At 51.4% G+C, this 24037-nt stretch overlaps 1 protein-coding gene across 1 annotated transcript; it reads left to right on the top strand.

The window, feature by feature from the left end:
* The first annotated feature begins 927 nt into the window (after positions 1-927).
* On the top strand, positions 928-20108 carry WTIP (WT1 interacting protein). The gene is made up of 8 exons (XM_053914775.2): positions 928-1871; positions 7027-7128; positions 13381-13448; positions 13572-13634; positions 13800-13930; positions 14742-14793; positions 15501-15569; positions 18604-20108. The coding sequence occupies exons 1-8, from the start codon at positions 1205-1207 to the stop codon at positions 18742-18744; spliced, it is 1293 nt and encodes a 430-aa protein (XP_053770750.1). The 5' UTR covers positions 928-1204; the 3' UTR covers positions 18745-20108.
* Positions 20109-24037: the final 3929 nt, after the last annotated feature.

Below are 24037 nucleotides of genomic sequence, written 5' to 3'. Positions count from 1 at the left end.
GCTGGGAAAGAGAACTCATCCAACTCAAGGTTGTTTTCCTGGATCCACCAGGTCCTGACAGGTAATGAATGGTTTGCTTCTCTTCCTGACAAGTTGTTTGAAATTATGACAAGGCCTTTGTAGCTTGTGTGTTTTGGGACAAAGCCCTAGTCACCTCTCTTTCTCCCCCCACACCACGTGGCCCCCAAGGTCCCACCTCATCCCAGGATCTGTGGTGGCCCAAGTGATTTCAGGAGCATCCCCTTGGCACCTAACACAAGACTCTGAGGGCAGATGCTGGAAAAACAGGGAGTCCTCACATCTCTTGGTGACTACATGTGGTGGTCACAGCCGAGGCTCACCAATCTATTGGCTCAGCCTGAGGTTTGCTTCGGCCTGGCTTGGCCTCGAGGCCTGCGCACAGCGACCAGGCGCGAGGACCATTCCCTACTCTACCCTGGCTCCTAGCACTAGGCGCCTTATCTACAAAATACGTGGGGGCTCCTGAAACTAGTGAGCAACCATACGGCCCACGGACAGCTGGGGGTCGTGGGGTCACGCGAGGTCCTGGGGACGCTTTTGCTCCAGACGCACAGTGTTCTCCAGAGCCCTGGATCCGGCGCAGCGCTTCGACCGGAGACCAAGAGCCTGAAAGTGTGGCGGCACCGGGAAGTAAGATGGGAGAGGATGTGGGAAACATTTGTCATCTGCTCGTATTTCTCCGGCCGGGACTGCGGCAGCCGCGTCCAGCTCAGCCCGCGTGGATCTTTCCGCAGGCCCTACCGTCCGGGCGCACGAGAGCCGCCAGCCACCCCAGAGCGAGCTCCCAGAAGCGTTGCGCCCCGGCCTCCGCGCCGCTCCACTCTCCCGGCGCCGCGGCAGCCGCCGCCACTCCCCCACATTCCAGGGGCCGCAGCGCCGTCTCCTTCCTCGCATTCCTGCTCCCACAAAGGAGTCCCTCCGCCCCCGCGCGGCCGCGGGAGGAGGGGGCGCGGCCCGGCGCCTCGGCGCGCACATTCCTCCGCCTCGAGCGCCAGTGAGCGGAGCGCCGCGGCCCCCGGACTGTGCGTGGCCGGCGGAGCGACCCCGGCCCGGCGCCGGCCCCGCCCCGCGCCCAGGGGTCCCGGGGCGGGCTCCGGGTTCGGGCGGACGATGCAGCGGCGCAGCCGGAGCGGCGGCGGGAAGCCGAGGCGGAGGTGACGCGCGAGGGCCGGCGGGCCGGGCCATGCAGCGTTCCCGGGCGGCCACGGACGAGGCGGCTCTGCTCCTGGCCGGGCTGGCCCTGCGGGAGCTGCAGCCAGGCCGCGACTCTCCGGGCCGGGGTCGGCAGGGAGCGCGGCCCGGGCCCGGAGACGAGGCGGCGCCGGCGCTGGGTCGCCGAGGGAAGGGCGGCGCCGGCGGTCCCGAGGCCGGGGTGGACGGACTGAGCCGTGGGGAGCGCGGCCCGCGGCGCGCGGGGGCCGCCGAGCTGAGCGCGCAGCCGGCGGGCAGCCCGCGGGCCAGCCTGGAGGGCTCTGACGGCGGCGGCGGCGGCAGCGCCCGCTCCAGCGGCATCAGCCTGGGCTACGACCAGCGCCACGGCAGTCCACGCTCCGGCAGCTCGGACCCGCGCCCCGGCCCCGGGCCGCCGTCGGTGGGCAGCGCCCGCTCCAGCATGTCCAGTCTGGGCTCCCGCGGCTCGGCCGGCACTTACGCGGACATGGTCCTGCCTGGCGCCGGCCCTGCTCCGACTCGCTCTCCCGAGCCTGCCGCGCCGGCCGCCTTCCCTCTGCCTTCGCTCCCGCTGCCCCTGGGCCGAGAGGGCGGCCCGAGCGCGGCGGAGCGGCGGCTGGAGGCGTTGACGCGAGAGCTGGAGCGGGCGCTGGAAGCGCGAACGGCGCGGGACTACTTCGGTGAGCGGGTCGTGACGGCCGCGGAGTGGCGGCCGGCTCGGCTGGGGACAGGCGCTGTCGAGGGGCCCGGATGAGGAGGGGGACCCGGCGGCGTGTTTCGTAGGTGTGTGAGTGTGAATCGCCGGCCTCTTCTCTAGGTCATCCGGCCGGAGAGGGGGTTCTGAGAAAGTGAGTTGAAGTCCTTATCCTAACAGAGAAAAAGTCACGTTAATAGGCAGAACAAGCCATTTTCGGATAACTTTTTAACCCTTGGCACTTGCCTCTGTTCATCCTACTCGATGATTTGTGACCAGGGTCGGCCTAAGCTGTGTAGGGCAGGGCCCCAGACCTCTCGGTGTCCCCCCACCCCAGCAGTACAGGTTGTGGAGACCGGGTGGGGTGGTGGAGCGGTTCAGGTACCAGCAGATCCCACCTGACCTGCGGCCCCGCCTGGCCTGACCTGAGATGGTAGCTGTTGGAGGTAGAGTGGTGGGGGAGGAAGAGTCCAACCATGAGGGGGAGGGGAGTGGGATCAAGCCTGACACACTGGGCTTTTCTCTCTCTGGGCTGCGCTCTGTACGTGGGATGTTTCCAAAGGGAATCCTGCTTTGACAGCATTTGCAAAGCTCACCAGTCTCTGACAGTCTCCCTTTCCCAGTCTGAGCCTGGCCCGCACAGATCTCCATCAGTCCTTTGGACAACTCTTAGGGCTCTTAAAGCTTGAGGTTCCTAAAAGAGGCCTGGGGAGGGGGTTTCCTTCCCTCCCTCACTGATAAGCAGGAAAGCTGAGGAACCCAGCTTGGGGGAGGGGGGGAGCTCGCTGGTGGTTATCCTGGCCAGGGACTGAGGCTCTCATGGGGTTTCATGCATTCATTCCTGCTAGCAGCTCAGGACGCCCTGAACTGGATGGTGAGGGTGGAGGAGGCTGTATGTGACAAGTCAGATGGGGGCATTTCAGGTAGAGGAAAGAATGTGAGCAAAAGAAAGCAGGGCAAGTAAGGACGTGGATTGTCCCACTAGGTTCTCCGGGGTTGCAGCCCAGGAGGGATCAGGTGGTTGAGGCCCTCACAGGCCTGCTTTTGGAAGGGGAGACGCGGAAGGGTTTCAGGCTCATCTGGGGGCCATAGGGTGAGAATGTCTGGTGTGACTGCTGTGGCATCACCTGGGAGCAGGGTGATGAGTTAGGAAGCTGCTGCCCCTTGTGCCCGGCTGGTGCAGGAGCAAAAGCTGTCTTCTGAAGAGAAAGACTTTTCATTGCTCTGCGCACAAAAGGTTGTTCATTTTCCTGCCCCTACCTACTGCAGAACCTGCTGGGGGTGTGTTCTGTGGGCCTCTGCAGCTCCAAATGAACCTTTCGTGAAGATTAAGTGGTCAGACTCAGGCAGGTAATGGGAGAAGTGAAGGGGCTCAAGGCCCAAGACCACGGTGGGTAGTGAGTGGGTCAGCCTTTCTAATAAAGGGAGCCGCTGCTTAGTTCCAGCCCATGGAAGCAGTGGAAGGGGGAGGTGAGTGATGATAGATCTTTGTTTGTTTTCAAGAGAAGCCGGATTTAGGTAGTAGTTTTCGGATTTTAAAAATACGGGGAACTGTTTGCTTGAATGGCTGGTATTTTACTGCTGATATTTGACGTTTGGAATTATAAAAGTGGCAATTTCTTACTATTCAACCTCAATAATACAACAGTCTACACAAGGAAGTCTGCAAGTAATCTGAGCCCAAGTGATCTGTAGTAAACTTCAAGGTGTGCGTCTTCCTGCCTGTGCCATTCCTTCCTCTCCTTGGCTCTGGCACCTGCTGACTTCCTGATTCCCCTGCCATTCATTGATGTCTTGGGAACTTTCCCATCTCTCCTCACCAACTTCCATTGCTATTAGCCAGCCAGCCGCCTCAGATTCCTGGAGCCTCTTTAAGTTTGGTGACCTCTCTGCCTTCTCCTCAGCCACCCACTCCCAGAGCCATACCCTGTTTTGCTACCCTTTTGCAGTCTTCAGTTGTGACGGTGGCCTCTGTCTCACTAGAATCTCTGATTCCTCTCATTGCTGTCTGCCTTGTGGAACTCGACTCCAAGTCAGCGCTGCAGCCTGTAGTTCTGCTGCACACCAGGGGCCAGGGTGATGGTCTTCTGGTTTTCTGGGCGCCATCCACCACCCTAAGCCTTGGTCAGTTCCCTCTTGTGTTCCTTCAGCAACATTCCTCTGTCCTCCAGCCCTGCCTTTCCTACTTGGCTGAAAAAGTTGAGGTCAGCAGCTGTCTTCCCCAGTGGCTTCCTGTTCTTTTCCCCACGGGTTCTCAAGTCCACATCCAGATCTGAGGACAAGGGTCCTTCTGTCTCCAACCCCACCTTCAGCTTCCCTCTTTGCACTGCCTTTGTCCTTTGGTTATAACTGTGTACAAGGATCTTTCATTTTAAAAAAACAAATACCTTAAAGCTGCATGGCCACAAGGTCTGCTTGGCCCTTTCATCTCGTCTCCTCATCAGGGTGTCAGGTGGGCATCATCTTTGCTTATCTGCCTCTGATCTCCCCTCCCTGGCCACCCCAGCTCTTGCACAGGACCCTGGTGCTGCTCCAGCCCCAGCCGGTGTTTGCCAGGCCTTGCTGGTCTGGACCTCACTGCTACGTCTCCCAGGTGTAGTCACCTCTCCTTGAAACACTCTGCTCCCTGAATTTCTGAAGTGCCTCATGCTTCTCGTTTTCCTTCTTCAGTGTATTTTTGTCAAAGTGATGCAGGCACGTTTTTAGGTAAACATCAAAGAGAACCAAAAACCTAATGATGCAAGGTCATAGCCCATCCTTCTGTCCTGCGTCCCACAGGCAGCGGACTTCTCTCTCTTTCTTTTTTTTCACCACGTAGTCTGATAACTTAGAGAAGTGACTAGGTCACGCTTTCAAAATAGATACACAAGAGTGAAGGTATGAGAGTGTATTGTTTTCATTTTAGAAAGGTAAGTCTGGCTGCAATTTTTGGGATGCGTTATTGGGGGCCAGGCTGGGACACCATGAGGAAGCTATTGAAATAACCATTGGGATAAGAATTGGTGATGGTCAGTCAGGCTAGTGGGAGTGTCGGGGGGAATGGAGTCAAGATGAGGGAACACAGGAGCCAAGCTTCAGAGTTGGAGGTGAGAGAGGTAGACCTGGCTGCTCCCTAAAACCTAGTTACCTAAAAGTGCCGTTTCCTGAGCAGGAATCCAGAGACAAGAGCTATTTTGTGGGAACCCCGGAGTGGTCTGGGGGGCCCTCTGGGAGGTGGAGCCGTGACTCAGGAGAGAGGTCCTGGCTGGCAGAGCCCTCTGCAGGGGACAGTTGAGAGGAGCTGCGACTGCCCAGGGAGCCCTGCAGACATGGTGTGTTTGGCTTCTGCCTTTTCAAAACATTTAAGTTAGTGATTAACTTCAGCATGGAAAGATTTCACATACAAATCTAGGTATCTAACTTTTCTTGAAAAATCAGAATCTTTAGTAGTGCTGGGCCTGCATTCCCACCCTGTAGCTCACAGGTGGCATCCACAAGGCCCACGGGCCGAATCCGGCCCTCCACTTTGTTTTATCCGGCCCGGCACCTTGTTTCTACCCAGCAGCAGTCCCGGGCTCCTTGCCCCTAGTTAAGGAGTAGTTACATTTATACAGTCCTAAAATTACATTCGGTCCTTTGAAGGCAACCGTGAGGCTGATGTGGCCCCTGTTGAAAATGAGTTTGATACCCCTGCGGCTGGTAGCGCAGCCAAGGCATAGCTGCGACTTCCGGCAGTCATGGCTCTCTTCTCCATTCACCTGGGTCACCACCAGCCACCTTTACCTTCCTGCCAGGGTTTGAGAGCAAATGAACTGGTCTTCCTAAGCCCTGGGAGAACAGTTATGGGTAACCCAAGACAGAGTAGAAGAAAACCCAATCTGGGAGGGGCAAGGAACCAGGTGCAGGTCTTGTCCTGGAAACCAAAGAGAGGTCCCCTTATAGCAATATCCATACGGCAAGTCATGGATTTGCAGTTGGGAGATGACTGAGTGTGGACTACGCTTGCTTTCTTGACTGACGGAAAGAGGGGAACGGGGTGGCTGCAGGAGAGGGGCTTTTTAAGATGGAAGACGCTTGGCCATAGTTAAACGTTAAGGAGAGAGATCTGGTAGAAAGCAGGAGGGAGAGCGTGAGGGTAGCAGGTCCTAAAGCAGCCAGATTTGGGTCCAGCAGGCAGGTGGAGTGCATCTTCATGCCCTTGGGGCCTGGGACCCCCTGGGCAGCTCTGAGAAGGGGATTTCTGATGTGTGACCTGGCCACCTATGGGCTGGGTATCCAGGAACACTGGTCAGGGAGTCCTTTAGGGCCAGTGCCAAATTTTGCCCTGGCATTCCTTGTTACCCCTCTCCTTACCACCCCTCCCCTGCCTGCCGGGCACCCCACCCTGTGCTACCAGGGGTGGTCTCTGATTCCACCTAGCAATCCCAGATGCCTGCCTAGCAGCTTCCTTCCCTTGTTTCTTAAGACCTCTGCTCCGATATCACCTTATCACCAGAGCCTTTTCTGATCGCCCTACTTAAAAATCGTATACTCAGACATGTTTTTAATCAGCCTTATTTTCCTCCATAGCACTTGCTTCCTTCTGAGGTATTATGTGTTTTCTGTCTCCCTCCACTGGAATACAGGCCCCTGAGGGTGGGGAATTGATTGGTGCATTATAGAGTCTCGGGCACCTATGTGTGCAGGGCACATGGCAGGCCATTTCTGTTGATGTGCTAACTAACGAGAATAAATGAACCTTAGGGCACAGATGAGAACAGTGTGGCTGGGGCAGGTCAGTGACCCTGTCCTGTCTGTGCCTGTGTGGTCTTCATTCCTTCTGGGTCACAGAAGAAAGGAGTTTTCCTTAGTCCAAGAGCAGGACATGGGGGAAGGGGTTCAGAATGACTTTCTAGGTAAAAACATGTCATAATGATTTTGATTGTGAGGATGACTCTGTGCCGGGTGCTCTGCTAAACAACAGCAGCAACAAACCGTACGTAGTGGGTACCCTTACTGTCCCTATGTTAGCTTTTAGTAACTGTGTGCTGGAGGCCTAGAGAAGTTCACTTGCCCAAGGTCAGGCGGGTGGGCAGCATTAGGACTGGGAGTCAGATCCATGTCTCTCCAACCCCACAGTCATGGTGCTGACCACTGCTCTCTCCTGCCTCTCCTGCCCATAGGCATTTGCATCAAGTGTGGGCTTGGCATCTATGGAGCAAGGCAAGCGTGTCAGGCAATGGGGAGCCTGTATCACACCGACTGCTTCACGTGCGACTCCTGTGGTAGGTAACCTCTTTATGGCCCGGCCCCTGTGGCACCGTGAACTGCTTTGCACCAAAATCCCAGGTAGATGGACTCCCAGATCTGACCTAGGCTGAAGTGTGGAGGAGGCTAAGCTGTGGCCCCTTTCTCTCTGGGCCTGGCCTGTTTGAGAGGCCCAAGGCCCTGGGAAGATGTGTGGGGCCAGGGAGGAGCCTTCTGCTGGCCGTAGGGAAAGGCTGCCTCTCTGGGCCTGGGCTTTGGAGCCTTTATCCCATGCAGGGTACTGATGTCTCCTGGCTGCCTAGGTGCTGTGCCTTTTCCCTGCCTGGATACGGGGCTAATATTTCTTTTCCATGCAATTCTTTTTTGTCTGAATTTTGCACACAGTATAAACTATAAATATTGTAATTTAACCTAAACAAAGTTACAAAAAGAGAAAAGTATAACCCAACCAGCATAATAAATCTGCACTCTTGATTTTCCTGCTGTCCTTTCAGGCTTTGCCCCAAAGCAGACGTCTTTCATTCATTTACACTAGACATTTTAATATTTTATTTTATTAAAGTATAATACAGGCCCAGTGTTAAGTCAAATCATTCTGAGAAGCTGTTTTTCCAATAGCAGAAAAACACTTACCTTTCCATTATTATAGGAATTCTCACACATCTTGGATAAAGTTCTTTGTTGGATATATGTGTTGTAAATTCTTACTTATTTTATTTTATTTTAAAGATTTTATTTATTTATCTTCAGAGAGGGGGAGGGAGGGAGAAAGAGAGAGAGAGAAACTTCAGTGTGTGGTTGCCTCTCAGGCGTCCCTCACTGGGGACCCTGCCCACTACCCAGGCTGTGCCCTGACTGGGAATTGAACTGGCGACCTTTTTGTTTTCAGGCTGGCACTCAGTCCACTGAGCCATACCAGCCAGGGCTGTAAATTCTTTTCCTAAGTGATTCTTGCTTCATTACTTTCAAAATGAAGTCTTTTGATGAAAAGACATCTTTAATGAAGTCCAATTAATCTTTGTTGATAATTATTTCTTTTAATGTCCTCTCTGAGAAATCTTCGTAGTCTCATGTTTTAGATGTGAGTTTTTATTTTGTAAGCATATTAAACACACATACTCTGTGTTCTGTGTCTAATGTTCCCAGTCTCCGATGTCTTTTGAAGTCCTGCTTCTGTGGTTTACTGTTTACTCTTGGTCTTGATGCCTTGTTTTCTCCCGTGTTTTGTAACCTTTGATTGTGACGGTATGCCCGAGGGAGTCCGTTGAGGTCTGTGTTGAAGGTTCATTTTCCTAGGGAATGTTTGAAAGCTTTCTGTTAAGAAAAGTTTTGAACTTGAATGGGGGAAAATGTATTTTTTCTTTTATGAGTATTCTTATATACTCATGGACTTTTATTCATGCAGTATATTGCAATAGAGTCATTATTCTTTTTCATGTACAAATTGTCTCAACTTTGGCTAGAGGAAGTCCCTTCCAGTTGGCTCCTGTGCCCTTTGACATGTCCCCGTCATTCTTTGAGCACTTCTTTACTCTGGCACAAGATGTTCTAGGTTTATCTTTGTTTTTAATTGAGTGCAATTTATATATAGTACAGCAAACAGATCCTAAGTATATGGTAAAAAGATATGGAGAAGCATATACATTTTTATATAACCCTAACAAAGATACAGAAAAATTATTTTTTTATCTTTACCCGAGGACATGTTTTCATTGATTTTAGAGAGAGAAGAAGGGGTTGGGGAGGGAGGGAGAGAGACAGAGAGAGAGAGAGGAAGACAGAGAAACATTGATTGGTTGCCTCCTGTACATGCCCTGACTGGGGATCAAACCTGCAACCTAGGTCTGTGCGCTGACCGGAAATTGAACCCACAGCCTTTCCGTGTACAGGATGACCCTCCAACCAACTGAGCCACACCAGCCAGGGATTGAAAATTTTAAACACCCTAGAAACTTCTCCCTTGCCCTTTGTAATTACCCTGTATGCTCCCCAGTCAGTCCACATAACCAGTGTCATTTCCACCACCGTAGATTAGTTTTGTCAGTCCGAGAACTTTATATAAAATGCAAGCATGTAGTATGTACTATTTTGTGGTTGATTTTTTTTTTTTTTGCTAAGCATATCAATCTTTTTGTCCATGTTATCGCATGGACTAAAGGAACTGTAGCTCACTCCTTTTTTGTTGCTCAGTAGGAGTCTGTTGTATGAATATACCACATTTATGTATCGTAATTTGTTTATCCATTTGACTCTTGGTAGATACTAGACTGTGCTATGAACATTCTTGTGCAGGTCATTTGTGGACAAATGTTTTCATTTCTCTTGGGTAAGTTACAAGAAGTGGAATTTCTGGGTCATGGGCTAAGTGTATGTTTAACTTCATAAGAAACTGGCAGACTGTTTCTAAAGGGCTTGTACCATTTTTACTCCTACTAGAAAATATAAGAGAGTTGGGTTAGTCTACGTATCAGCTAACAATTGGTATTTTAGTCTTTTCAATTTTACCCGTTCTAAATAGGTATGGAGTAGTATCTCATTGTGATTTTAATTTGTATTTCCCTGAGAACTAATGAGGTTGAGCATCTTTCTGTCCGCTTCTTGGTCATCTATATCATCTTTTGTGAAGCCTTTCAAGTCTTCAGTTTTTAAATTGGAAGTAATTTGTCTTTACTGTTTAGTTGTAGGAAAAAAGATGTATCTTCTGAGTACAAGTTGTTTTCATATGTTTTGTATTTTTTCCTAGTGTGATTTAAAAAATATTTTAAATTTATTTTTAACCAAATTTTTACATTTTGATGAAATCCAGTTTGTCAGGTTTTTTTGTTGTTGTTTTATAGTTAGTATTTTTTATGATTTAAAATTTTTTTGTCTCCCTTTAAGTCATGAAGATAGTCTCCTGTGTTTTCTTCTAGCAGCTTTAGGTTTCTCATTTTATGTTTCGGTTGATAACCCATTTCACATTAATTTTTATGTATGGTATGAAGTATGAAATTGAATGTTTTATTCTTCTTCTTATTTTAGAGAGGGGGTATGGGGCGGGGACAAAGACAGGGAGAGAAGCATTGATGTGAGAGAGAAACATCCATTGGTTGCTTCTCGTATGTGCCCTGACCAGGAGTTTAACCTGTGACCTTTTGCTTTGCAGGATGACGCCCAACCAAGTGAGCCACACCGATCAGGGCTGAATTTTGTTTTTTTCCCCACATGGCTATTCAGTGGTTTCAGCACTAGGTGCTGAAAGATTTTGCTTTCCCACTTGTGTGTTTGTTGAAATATTTATGGGTCTACTTTTGGACTCTCTTCTGTTCCACTGATCTTTTTGTCTGTCCTCATCCCAATATTATACTATCTTGATTACTGTAAATCTTAAAATAGGAGGCAGTGTAAGTCTTCGCGTTTTGTTGATCTTTTTCAAGATTGTTTTACTTATTCTGTGTCTTTTTTTTAAGATTTTATTTATTTCCAGAGAGAGGGGAAGGGAGGGAGAAAGAACGGGAGAGGAACATCACTGTGTGGTTGCCTCTCACATGCCCCCTCCCGGGGACCTGGCCCACAGCCTAGGCATGTGCCCTGCCTGGGAATCGAACCAGAGACCTTTTGGTTCGCAGGCTGGCACTCAGTCCATTGAGCCATACCAACCAGGGCTATTCTTTATATTTGTATATAAATTTCGAAATTGGCAGTTTCCACACACACACACACACACACACAGACAATGAGTGCTGGCATTTTGATTGGGCAGCATTGAATGTATAGATCAATTTGAGGAGAATTGATATCAGCACATTTGAAGCCATGAAGATGGTTGTCAGGAACTGTGCAGGGTCTGTGACAGGTCAGCCGCCACTGTTTCTGCAGATGCTGACTGAAGACATGAGCCAGCTGGGCAGAGACTCAGAACCACAAGCTGTGTGCGCGCCCTGTTTGCATCATGCCTGCCTTCCCGAGTCCCACAGGGGTGGCACGGGGTGGCCTATGTGGATGCTGGATACGCAGTGGGTGTGTGTCAGGGCTGAGGATCCCTGACCTTAGGGACCTACAGTATTTTATAAAGGGCTGCCAGCAAAGCTCTCTGACCCTTGTCCTAGAGGAACGCATCTTTATTATACTGGACAGCAAACAAACCTGTCCTCTGCTTCGGAGGAAGATGCTCTCTCTGCCTTCTAAGCAGTTTGCTCCACAGACGTCCATGGAAAGATAACACAGAATGAAAGCTGCCAGCCCTTGGTTTGTAAGATGGGCAGAGCTGTGAGAGACCCAGCGGAGAGCTGTCTTCCGGCAGTGGTCTTCTTTGTTTATATAGGTCTTTTACAGTTCCTCTCAGCAAAGTTTGGTTTTTCAGGGTAAGCTCAGACATGTCTTTCATTAAGTTTATCCCTTACTATTTATGGATTTTTGGGGGTACTATTATAAAGGCAATTTAAAAAATTATAAGTTCTTTTTCCAGTCATTGTTGCTAGCACATAAAAATATGTTGGGTTTTCATATGCTGTCCACCTATTCTACAACCTTGATACATTCACTTATTTTCGTAGTTTTTTTAATAGATTCCTTATAATTTTCTACATAACACAATTATGTCATCTGTGTTTAAAAATAGTATTACTTGCCCTGGCTGGTGTGGCTTAGTGGATTGAGCACCAGCCTGCAAACCAAAGGGTCGCTGGTTCGATTCCCAGTCAGGGCACATGCCTGGGTTATGGGCCATGTCCCCAGTGTGTGTGGGGGGCATGCGAGAGGCAACCGCACATTGATGTTTCTCTCCCTCTTTTTCTCCCTGCCTTCCCCTCTCTAAAAATAAATAAATAGAATCTTAAAAAAAAATAGTCTTACTTTTCCTTCCCAATTAAAATTTTTTTCCCCTGCCTTATTTTGCACCACGTGTGGCCAGGGTTGAACCCTAAGTGGAGAAGCATTTACTGTTTCACCATCATGCCTGGTGTCAGCTGTGGATTTGCATGGATGCCCCTCATCAGGTGAAGGAGGCGCCCTGATTGCTGATTAGGTGCTGTGTCTTCCTCCTGACTCTCATGGGGATGCTTCACACAGCTATTGGGGCTGCTGTTTTGACAAGGACGCCTCTTTCCTGTTAGGCTCCTTCACCTGGTCAGAGTTGTATTTCTGATGTTCACGGAATAAGGAAATTCATTCTGAAAAGTGCTCTCAGTTTTACTGAAGTAAATGTGATTAAAAAAATTAGAACATCAATATACATTTGAAATAAATTCTTCAAATATTTGGCAACCTCTTACAATAGTTCTGTTGACAACATGTTCTATTTAATTTTTATTAATTACTATATGAAAAGATGCTCAACAGCACTAATAATCAGGAAAGTGCCAATTAACACCACAGTGAGATACCACCTCACACCTGTCGGAGTGGCTACCATCAGTAAAGCAACATACCAGTGCTGGTGAGGATGCGGAGGGAAGGGAACCCTTGTGCACTGTTGGTGGGAATGCAGGTTGGTGCAGCCACCGTGGAAAGCAGTATGGAGTTATCTCAAAAAACTAAATTAGAACTACCTTATAAACTAGCGATTCCACTTCTGAGTATTTATCCAAAGAAACCCAAAACACTAATTCAACAAGATCCATGGATCCCCGTGGTCATTTTCTGTGCAGCATTTTTTGCAATAGCCAAGACACCAAGCAGCCCAAGTGCCCATCGTTAGGTGATTGGATAAAGAAGCTGTGGTACATATACATTATAAAATACCTGGCTGTAAAAATAATGAAATCTTACCATTTGTGACAACATGGATGGATCTTGAAGGTATTATATCAAGTGAAATAAACAGAGAAGACAACATGTGATCTCACTTATATGTGGAGTATTAAAAAAAAACAAAACAGAAACAGACTCATCAACACAGACAGCAGACTGCTGGCTGCTATATGGGAGGGGGCTTAGGAGGCTGGGTGAAAAAGATGAAGGAATTAAGTACAAAACAGTCACGGATGTGAAGTACAGCTTAGGGAATATAGTCAGTGGTACTGTGCGGTGTCAGATGGACACTATACTTACTGGGGGGTTGTTTCATAGGTTATTTAAATGCACCTGAAACTAATACTGTATGTCAATTGTAATTGAAAAGCAAATTAAAAAACTAGTATAATGATAATAAGATAGCATTACAGAGAAATTTAAAAATTTGTCCATAACCCGCATCTCATCTGTTGGAGGAGGGTGCTGAGAAGTGGCAGCAGGGACCCATCCCTGGTCTCCAGCAGCCCAGGGACCCCTCTCGACCCTCGTCCTTGCAGGGAGACGACTTCGTGGGAAGGCCTTCTACAATGTGGGCGAGAAAGTGTACTGCCAGGAGGACTTCCTGGTGAGTCAAAGGGGCAGGGGCCCTCTGGATTCCCATGCACACCTGAGGCCAGGAGGCAGATGCTGGCTGGGCAGTGAGTGCCCCTTTGTCACATAACCTCCTGGATCCTGTGTCTCCTGCCAGTACTCCGGGTTCCAGCAAACGGCTGACAAGTGTAGCGTGTGTGGACACCTCATCATGGAGATGGTGAGAACCTTCCCCACCCTCTTGGGGCCTCTCTGGCATGGGCGAACTTAGGACCCCACCCTTTTCACCTGTTCAGACCTGCCAGGGGCTCAGAGCCAGAGCCTATTCCGGGGGCTCTGCTGAGTCTTCTACCTGCACTGACCCTTCAGGGCCTCTCACCCCCAGATCCTCCAGGCCCTTGGGAAGTCCTATCACCCAGGCTGCTTCCGGTGCTCCGTGTGCAATGAGTGCCTGGACGGGGTGCCCTTCACTGTGGACGTGGAGAACAACATCTACTGTGTCAGAGACTATCACACGTGAGTAGCCGTGTGTGGAGCAGGCATGACTCCCACTGTTTCTTCTGCCTTTCCTGGAAACATTTTCCTGGCTTGACTGACTGTGTTCTCATTCTTGACCTGATCACTTCTGGCCTCCCCTTGTGTGCTCAGCAGTTGGGACAAGGCACAGATCTCTGTCTTGAGCCACCTCTCTTGGGTGGTTCAGCCACCACCCATCTCTTTGCTCTCGCCACCTTGGCCTGTATGCTCCCCACTCCTAGTGGTAGGGACTTCCCTTACTGCCCCACCTAGCATCTATACGTCTGCTCTGAGGGCCAGACCAGGCCTCTTCTGCCTGGGATGGGAGGTTGGGGTCTCTCCAGTCTTTTTCCTACCTGTCCGGTACCCATGCGAGCAGCCACTCTGTTCTCCTTTGCTGTGACTCCAGGCTTAGCCCCTGGAGCTCTGGTCCTATGTTGCTCCCTTGGGTGGATGGGGTCGGTACCTGGCAGAGATACTTGGTACTCAGCATGGAGTCAGGCTTTACAGGCATCGCAGTTAGAGGGCAGCCCAGACCTGGACATTAGTAGGCGGGGATCTTGCAGGAAGTGTGAGGAAGAAGGTTGAGTGGAACCTGAAGCCATCCTGGTGAAGGTGATCAAGTGGAGGTGATTTGGAGAGCCAGATAAAAGGCCAGTGCCAAGAAAGCATGGCAGAAGTTGCCCCCACCCCAGTGTGTCCACAGAAGGAAAGGGGGCCTGACGCTTGGGCGCTGTCATGGGGGTGGGCCTGCCCTGTGCCCTTGACCTCTGATCACTCAGCTGGTCGCTTCTGGTTTTTATTTTTCTAGGGTTTTTGCACCAAAATGTGCCTCCTGTGCTCGTCCTATCCTTCCTGCACAGGTAGGAACCACTCACCAGGAGATGATGAGGTGCCTAGCCCAGCCCAGTCCCTGCCTGGTCCTGCCTGGATCAGCCCCAGTCCTTGGGCTCCCATGGGAGGGCTGAGCAGATGCTCCTGCCCTGTATCCCTCAGGGCCAAGGGGTGTGTTATTGTGCCCATGCATGTAGAGTGCGGTGTCCCTGCATGATTTAGAGGGACATGGTGGTCCCTGCTCCTTGGCTACCCTCAGCTCCTTTGCCCATGGATGGAAGAACTGCTCCCTGGGTCTGGTACCTCTGCAGGCGGAGGTAGCGGGAGAGCCGAGGAGATGAGGGGACAGTCCGTGCAGGAGACATCCTTGGGTAGGGCAGCCCTCTGAGGCACTGGGTCTGCTGCATATGCTGGTTCTGTCCCAGGCTGGGGAAGCAGGATTGGCAGTGGTCTCCTGACTCCAAAGAACTGAAAAGAATATGTACCCACACGTTTACACCACGTGGTGGCTCTCATGGATGTGTGCGTGCTTGTGGCTGCAGCCTTGGGCACAGGCACATCCATTCTTGTGCATCTACTGGTGCCCATTCCGGCCACACGGAAACCCGGGTGTCGGTGCTGACATGGGCAAGAGTGCATGCCCACCGTGACGAGCACATGGTGTAGGTTTGTGCCCCCACACACAATTCACCTCTTGTCCCAACTTACTGCATGTGAACCCCATCTCTTCCTCCAGGGCTGTGAGACAACCATCCGTGTGGTGTCCATGGACAGAGACTACCACGTGGAATGTTACCACTGTGAGGTGAGCCTGCCCTCGCCCCCTGGACGGCTAGAGGCTGGGGTAGTGCCCCTTCACACAGGTCCCCCTCTCTCTAGGTGTTCTGTGGGCCCATCTCCTCCCTATGGTTTCTTACCTATCCTACCTGTCCTCCCCACCCCCCATGAGCCCTGTCCCCAAGATATGTCCTCTCAGCCTGTTTGCTATTCAGTCAAATACTTACTAATGATTTACAGAGTGTGGGGCATTGTAGATCACATAGAATATAGTCCTGCTCCCGTGGGAGAGCCAAGTCTTCAGGCATTGTCTGCACAGGTCATCATTGTTTCACGGGGAATTTTCGGAGCACACAGGCGGCCTTGTAAAATCAGGGAAGGCTTTCTGGAGGAGGTAACAGTGAACCTAAGATTTGAAAGATGAACAAGAGGTAGCCAAGGAGGCAGTGAGAAGGGCATTTTCAGGCAGGTGAAGCAGAATGTGCTTAAGTGTGAAGATGGGTGTGTTGTTTGGTTTCATTGAAGAAGTTGGCAGGAGCTGGGGACAAAAGGCCATTGGAAGTAAGGAGTGTGAACTTACCCTGAGGGCAATGGAGAATGATCAAAAAGGTGACACAATGGCATTTGGATTTTAGAAAGGGCACTCAGCAGTGTGCAGAGAATGAATGGAGGAAGAGGGGCAGGCAGCTGGGGTTCCCTGAGGAGGTTGGTCCTGGACTCAGGGAAGTAAATCGAGTTGAGTGATTGTTAGGTAATAAAAGTAACTGAATTTGATCAGTGACTGGATGTGGGAGTTTGGGGGTCAGGAGGTGTCCATGAGGACCCCAGGAGAAAGGTGAGGGTTAAGAGGGGGGAATAAGATGCTCTTATTTTTGGCAGCTGGAGACACCGGAATAGAGGTGTCCAGGTGGCAGCTAGATGGACTGGGGTTCAGACTCTGACTCCAGGTACAAGTATGTGGGAGTCATTGGCGTCATATAACTCTTTCTTTTCTGATCCTCTGCCCTGTGGTTTCTATATGCCTTGGCCTCCCTGAGTTCTCAATTCAAGGAGACCAGTGGGCCCACTTTGGGCAGCCTGGAAAATCTTTCCTGGTCATAACTTGGAGCAGTTGTACGGTTCACCTCTTTAGGTTCCCTTCTCTCAGAGATCACCAACCTGCCTTGCCTCTGGCCTTGGGTCTGAGAATCCATTGTTTGATATATTTTGCCCGGCTTTTCATTGTTAAAGGTAGGATGGGAAGTCCAGTCCTTGTTACTGTGATGGCCTGAAGCAGGAGCCAGGGGAGTGACAGGTCTTCCAGGGAGAGCTGTGGTGGAAGAATTGGGGTTCAGAATTGTCCAAAGAGCATCAGCATTTGGAGGGATATATGGAGGCAAAGCGATATATGGGGAGGCCGAGAATGGGTGAATGAGTAGGTAGGAGAAAAACCTAGGAGAGCAGTTGGGTTTCAGAACCCAGGGAAGAGCGGGAGTGAGAAATCTTCAATCATCAAAGGTCCATGTGGAACCTGGTTGCCCAGGTAGGGGCAAGTGGCCCAGTGGGAATAGGAATCCTGTTGGGGGAACACGGAAGAAGGATCCTGGCCTGTAGAGGGTCACAGTCCCCCTCTCCCAGTAATGGCATCCTGTTCTGCTGTCCTGGAGACTGTGGTGTCCTTTTGGGATCACTAAGCACAGTCCCTAGGATAAGGCTGATCATGGGAGTCCAGGAGCAAGTCAAGCAGTGGGTGGGTCACACCCAGAGCATCGGGACTGAGACCCTTGGATGGGAAGTAGGGTCTCTAAGTCCCTTTTTGTCCCCCTCTGGCGTGTGGTAGTTAGTAGCAGGGCCATCAGGAAGCTGTGGCAGGACAGGGAGGACACTGGAGACATGAGTGGCTCGGAACATGGGGCTCCCCTGCAGCAGCCCAGCTCCGTCACTTCTTGGGGGGGGGGGCTGGTGTTGGTCTCAGGGCCTTTGGGTGACAAGTACCAAAACTTCGAGTTCAGTCCTGCGTGTAGTGGGAGTGTGACCAAAGGGGCCTCTTTGGGGTGGGAGGCAAAATGAAGGGGAAAGTTGTTTGGTTTCGCCCGATGTCCCACTCTCTCTGCCAGCACAGCTCCCATGGCTGCCCCGCGCACTTCCTGGCACTTGTTTTACAGAGCTCACATGCCAGTCACATAACTTGTTAAAAAAAGTTAGCCCATAACATACACCACACTAGTAAAGTGGTAAGATGAGGGAGGCAAAGCAAAACTCCCTGTTTACTTGATGTCCTCAGTTCTCTTCCAGTATCTTTTAAGGCCACTGGGTCAGGCATTTGACAGCCTCTCCTTCCCAAGATCACCAGGGACCCCACATGGCAGGATCCAGGAGACACTTCTCAGTTGTCAGGGCCCTAACCTCTCAGAAGCCGCATGCCGACCAGCCCCTTGCGGGCTTGTCACCGTGCCCTGAGGACCATCCATTTCTGGTTTTCCTCACTCACTTCCCCCTCACGTGTCCTTGGCTCATATCTCCATTTCTCCTTTATATTGGAGCCTCCATGGCTCAGGCCATTTGTCCTCTCTTCCAGTTTTCTGTGCTCCCTGGGAGATGCAGTCTGTTTTGTTAGGATCATCTCATTTTTAAAAATGATTTTATTTATTTTTAGAGAGAGCGGAAAGGAGGAAGAAAGGGGTAGAGACACATCAATGTGTGAGAGACACATCCATGGATTGCCCCTTGCCCTGAAATCCAGGCAAATGCTCCAACAGGGAATCGAACCAGTAACCCTTTGGTTTCCAGGCTGGTGCTCAATACACTGAACCACACCAGCCAGGGCAGGGTCATCTCATTTTTATGCCCAGTCCCCATGTACTGCCCAGCTCTCTCTCGGAGACTCCAGGTTGTGTCACCATCTCGCTCCTCTAAGAGGCACCCAATTTCCCGTGTCCTCTACTGAGCTCCTGATCCCCCACCCTGGAAGAGAAAAAGCCAGGTCGGACAGAGCCCTACCCATCTGCCCACACCCTGGACTCTGAGATGCCCAGTATGTTCCCCTTGCCTACTCACCCGGGTTGGGCTGTGTTCTTGCCTAGGACTGCGGGCTTCAGCTGAGCGGGGAGGATGGACGCCGCTGCTACCCGCTGGAGGGCCACTTGCTGTGCCGCCGCTGCCACCTGCGGCGCCTCCGTCCAGGGCCACTTCCTTCACCTGCTGTGCACGTCACGGAGCTCTGAGCAGGGGCGGGCCTAGGGCAGTGTGTATTTGTGTGTGTGAGTGCGTGTGAGGGCAGGCGGGGTGGGTGGCCCGGGTCAGGGTCGGAGCTTTGCGTCAAGGTGGCGCAGCTGCCCCGCCTCTGACGCCCACCCCACTGCAATTGCCGCCAAGCTGCTGTCCGAGGGGCCGGCCCCACGGCAAAGCTACTATTTATTCACCGTCTGTGCCGCCTCCAGCCGCTTCCTTCCGGCCCTGCCGCTCCCTAACCCCCCTTTCTGTTCTGAGACCACCCTTCCCTTCCCTCCCACGGAACCCCCATATGCCCCTTAGAGTCAGGCACCCAGATGGCCGCTGGGTGGAGCCAGTTTCCTGCCCCTGAGGGCCCCGGGATCCCCTCGTTGAGTGCTCTGGGTAGGGGGGGGACTGGCAGGCGGCGGTGGGCATGAAGGTGTGCGTGTTTGTGTGTCCCGTTAGGCGTCTTGCCCACCAGTGTGTACCTTGTTTGGTTGGGGTCACGGGAGGGTGTGGGACCTGCAAAGGCGGCTTGTCTTTGGCCAGTGTGGTCACCGGGATTTGGCCCCTTGGATTCCAGTGGGTGTTTTCAGCTACGATCCCACCTCAGTTCCCCATCCCTAGCTCCAGGCTTGGAGATTTCTCCCCCCCCCCCTCCCCTCCCCATCCTTCAGCCTCGGGAAAAGAACCTTCCTTCACTCGCGGAATTCCAGCCACAAGTCTCCGAGGAGAAACCATGAAGGGGCTCCCGCGACAGGAGAACCCCTGCTGCAGGAAAGCACTATATCAGGCTCCAGGACTAACGCATGTGATTTGACTTAAATTAAGTTTTTCCTTTGAGAATATTTTCATTTTCTTTAAAAGAATATAGTTTTCTTCTAAAACTTGGCCCACCGTTATTTGTAGAAAAATTATAAGAAACTCACAAATGTCCATTTGTATGTCATATTTTCAGGTGGTAAAAGCATTGTAGTTTCGACTATTTTTGTATAAATGCCTCTAAAATCCCGATATATGTGTCTGCCTTTCAGATTTAGAATAATAGTGTGGGGTTTTGTTTGTTGGTGCCTTACGAATGGTGACCTAATGAAGTGTGGCTAGAAGAAATGTAGATTAAATTTTTTCTTCGAAAGACACATCAGCATCGGGAAAGCCTGGACTTCCCACTGGCAGCCTGTGTTGGAGTTGCTTGTGTGGGTGGCCCCACGGGCAAGAGACCAAATCGTCATGAACCACAGCGTGCTTTTCCCGGAATATTGACAAATCTATTTGTTCTTGTAAGAACCTGAAGCACCTTCTCTTGGCTACTGCTCTTGCCGTTCCTTTCCCCCACTGATAGATATAGGGGCTCTTTGCTTGTAGGACCATTCATCTCGGAGAGCCAGGCGGAAGGAACCAGAACTTTGTGAGGAGTGCCCTTCGGGATGAATGGGAGGGGAGGTGGTGCCGTGTGGCTCAGCCGAGGTCAGGTCTGGGGCTCGGAGGCCCCCTAGTGGGCTGAGGAAGCAAGTACCGGGAGTATTGGTGACTTAAACGCAGAGGTTGTCCTGAGGTGGGAGCAATGTGTCTCCAGAGAAGGGGACTTTAGCAGGATCAGGGTGGTTTCTTGGAGGAGGTGATCCCAGGAGTGGGAGCCTGTTTCTGGCTTTCTCTTTTTAAGCTGGGCTGCTTTGCTCTGTAGCCAATTATCACGGAGGTTTTTTCTGATTGCCCTCTCTTTTTTGCTTCTGATGCCAAAGCTGCTTTGCTCTTGGTTATCCTTGTTGCTAATTCATCCCTTCTTTTTTCCTTTGTGTCTGCTGTGGAGGTGGCCTCGGATCTTCCAGCTCCATGCCTTCTCCACCCTGGTCACCATGCCCCCCCCTGCGGGACTGTGTTCGTGTGCCGTACTTTGTCGAAAGTCAGAGGCAAGAGAATGCATGACCCTGCGGGCAGTGGGTACATCTCGGCAACATGTCACCCTTTGTCTCTGAGCTCCATGGCCCATATTGCCTTCTGTCAGGACTGCTGACTGCCACTATCCCTCTGACCACAGAGCCTTTGCATATGCAGTGCCCTCTGCCTGGCCCCCTCCCTGCCCAGTGCTTTACTTCCTGGTCAGATCCTCCAGGTCTCAGGTACACAAGTTAGCCAGGCTCCCAGTTATTACACTTTGCCGAACTCCCAGAATTTTGGACCTCTGCTCTCCAAGCTCATTTTCCAAAAGCAGCATTTTCTAGTCCACTTTAGGAGTTGAGACTGAGGAAGCTGTCTCAACTGCTTCCAAGCCAGATAGATTTCCCATGATCCTTCAATCCTGGGTGCCAAGCCCCCCTGCCTCTAGGATATCTCCCATGATGTCAGTACTTGGTGACACTTGTAACCGTGCCTATAGTCACTGCTATGCTTTCATGTATCAAGAGAATAAATACTTATTTTCTTGAAGTCCACTCCTTCACTAGATGGTGTGCTCTCCAGGCCAGGGTCTGTCTGGGTCTCCCCAGTGTCTGGCACATGGTTGGCACCATAGCCCAAGACAGACCCTGCCCTGACTTTTAAGGTCTAGACTTAGAAACCCATCCCACATTGGCTTGCAAGTCCAAGTGCAGCCTAAGTTGCCCAACAAAGGAGCCACGGGTGGGACATAAAGGCTCAAGAACTGGTGTCTTCTCGAGTAGTGCACACTGAGTCAAGTGTGTGCATGTGTGCCTCAGGCAGTACACACTGGTGTACCTTGTGCTAGGCCCTCAGTTCAATGCCCGTGCCTGGAGGCAAGACCCTAGAGTGCCGTGTCCACTGCGTGTGTGTGCGCGCACGTGTGAGAGCAGATGGTAGGCTGGGATGGTGGGCTCCTGGAGGGTTCTGGGGTGGGTCTTGGCCTGGGGTGCCTTCACATGGTCGCAGGGCAGAGGGGGATGGTGCTGACCCCTCCTGGTCAGTGCTTCCTGCTCCTCTTTGGCCAGGAGACACAGAGTTTGTTGAACTGAGGGTAAGCTGGAGTCCCTAGCTCCTGAGGGGCTAGGCGTGGCTGGGCAGTTTGGCAGTGATTTATGGGACCTGGGAGGGGCTGGGCATGGGAATCCACAGCATAAGGTCCGGAGAGCAATAGGGGCAAAGGAATGACTTGATGGCTGTGGGCCAGCCCCAGTGGTGGTCAGGATGAACGTGGTGGTGTGTGGGGCTCTGCTCAGCACCATCTCCTCCCACTGCCATCCCCATCCCTGAGGTTGAGCTCCAGCTCTGAGAGGGGCCAAGGCTGCAGGATGGGAGAGGGCTCAGCCGGGGAGGGGCGCCAGGAGGGCCTTGGTCTGGGATCTCAGCACGGGTCTGGGAGTGCGGGAGTGCCCAGGTCACAGGTGACCTCCCACCAGTACAGCTCTGGAGGACCTGCCTCTGCATGGTGTGTGGGCACTGGGTCTGTGTGGGTCTTGAGTGGGTGTGCCGGATACCCAGCTGGGAGAGGGGTGTGTGCACATGTGCTCTGGGGACTGGGTGACGACTCAGAGAAGGTCTGGGTGAGGGGCTCAGTGATAGGAGGGGCCCTGTGGCCTGGAGTGGAGATGGGGAGGCTCTTCCTGAGCCATCCTGGGAGGAAGTCTGTGTGGCACTCCTTCCCAGGGTAGCAGAAGCAGTCTGAGGCAACAGACACCCACCAGCTCCCTGGTTCCTAGAGGCAGAGCCCAGGATGTGTCCAGAATCCAAGGGAAATACAGCTGGAGCAGAATGGCGCCTTCCCCTTCTGTCTTCTTTCTCTGGCCCTGAGGGCAGGGCATGCTGGGCTGTCCTTTCTAAGCCAGGGGTGGGGGTGGGGTGGCGATGTCACAGGTGGATCCTTCCCTGTCCTAATAAGGAGGGTTCCCCTGGAAGGCGGAGAAGGTCTGACAGGGCCCCAAGGATATGAGGCCTCTACGGGCCTCCCTAGGCTGGGGGACTATGGCCCTGAAACGTCTGGCTCTTTGGAGGGAAACGCTCACTTGTCTGCCCAACTGCTCCTGTGTCACTCCCATCTTCTCACACCAGTGCACACTCCTTCCTGTCCGCTGTGCAGGGGTAGCTGCCCATGTCACACATGCTTGTTTTTTCCACTGGTTCCATGATTGTTGTACAACCTCCCCCTTACCTCCCTGAAGTTACCTGCCACACACTTGTCATAGGCACCTGCTTGAAGATCAGGGAGATTCTCCAGGCTTGATGTTTACTCACCCTCCTTCCACCTCAAACTTGGAATCTCCATCTTTTACCTGAGCTGATGGTACTAATGAGGATTTCCAGGTCTCTTGGGTGGGGGGGCCCTGTGCCTGGCCTGAGGCCCGGTGTTGCCTCATTTCCAAGCTGTGTCTTCCCATTCCTTATCTGTATCCCTCCTTTGAACAAAAGCTCTGCCACTTTGTGTTAATAGGTCACCTTTCACACGTTTATCTTGTTTTCTTAACTATTTAGTAAACTCATCCACGGTGAGGGATTGACATGACTGGAACACTCTGTCACACAGAGAGGAAACTCAATTTGAGCCAGCTAACGGAAAATTTCCTACTCAACTTTAAAACCTTTCCGGGTCTCCTTAACACGTAGTGGAATTCACACAACTATAAAATGAGTGAATGCATAAATGCGAGCAGGCTGACATGTACTTGTACGAGGTTCCCTGGGTCAAGTGTAAAATCCCGTTAGGTAAAAATGTTTTTTTTTTAACATTTTTTTTTAATTCAAGTACAGTTTTCTGCCATTTTCCCCCACCCCTCTCCACTCCCCTGGCCCTCCCCACCTTTACCTGTTTCCACCCCCCTTGCTATTGTTCATGTGTCCTTCATAATTGTTCCTTTAAACCCTTCACCCTTTTCTCCCATTATCCCCTCCCCTCTCCCCTCTGGTCACTGTCAGCCTGTTATCAATTTCAACGTCTTTGGTTGTATTTTGCTAGCTTGTTCGTTATGTTGATTAAAAATGTTTCTTAAAGTAGAGGAATGAAAAATTTAAAAAAAAAAACGTAGAGGAATGATTGACTTCTGGCCAAGATGGAGGTGTAGGTAGATTTTGCCTCCTTGCACAACCAAAAGAAAAACAACAACAATTTGAAAACAAAAAACAACCAGAACTGACAAAAAATTGAACTGTATGGAAGTCCAACAACCAAGGAGTTAAAGAAGAAACATTCATCCAGATCGGTAGGAGGGGCAGAGATAGGCAGCCAGGCGGTGAGGTGGCGGCTGGTGGACCTGGCAGTCCCACATTTGCGTTTGGATAAACAAGAGGAACAACTGGGGAGTGAGACAGACTGTACAACCCAGGGTTCCAGTGCGGGGAAAGCAAGCCTCAAAGCCT

Source organism: Desmodus rotundus, chromosome 12, assembly GCF_022682495.2.
Source record: "Desmodus rotundus isolate HL8 chromosome 12, HLdesRot8A.1, whole genome shotgun sequence".
NCBI classification, from domain to species: domain Eukaryota; kingdom Metazoa; phylum Chordata; class Mammalia; order Chiroptera; family Phyllostomidae; genus Desmodus; species Desmodus rotundus.
Note: the sequence above shows the minus strand (reverse complement) of the source record. Positions and strands in the feature narration are given on the sequence as shown.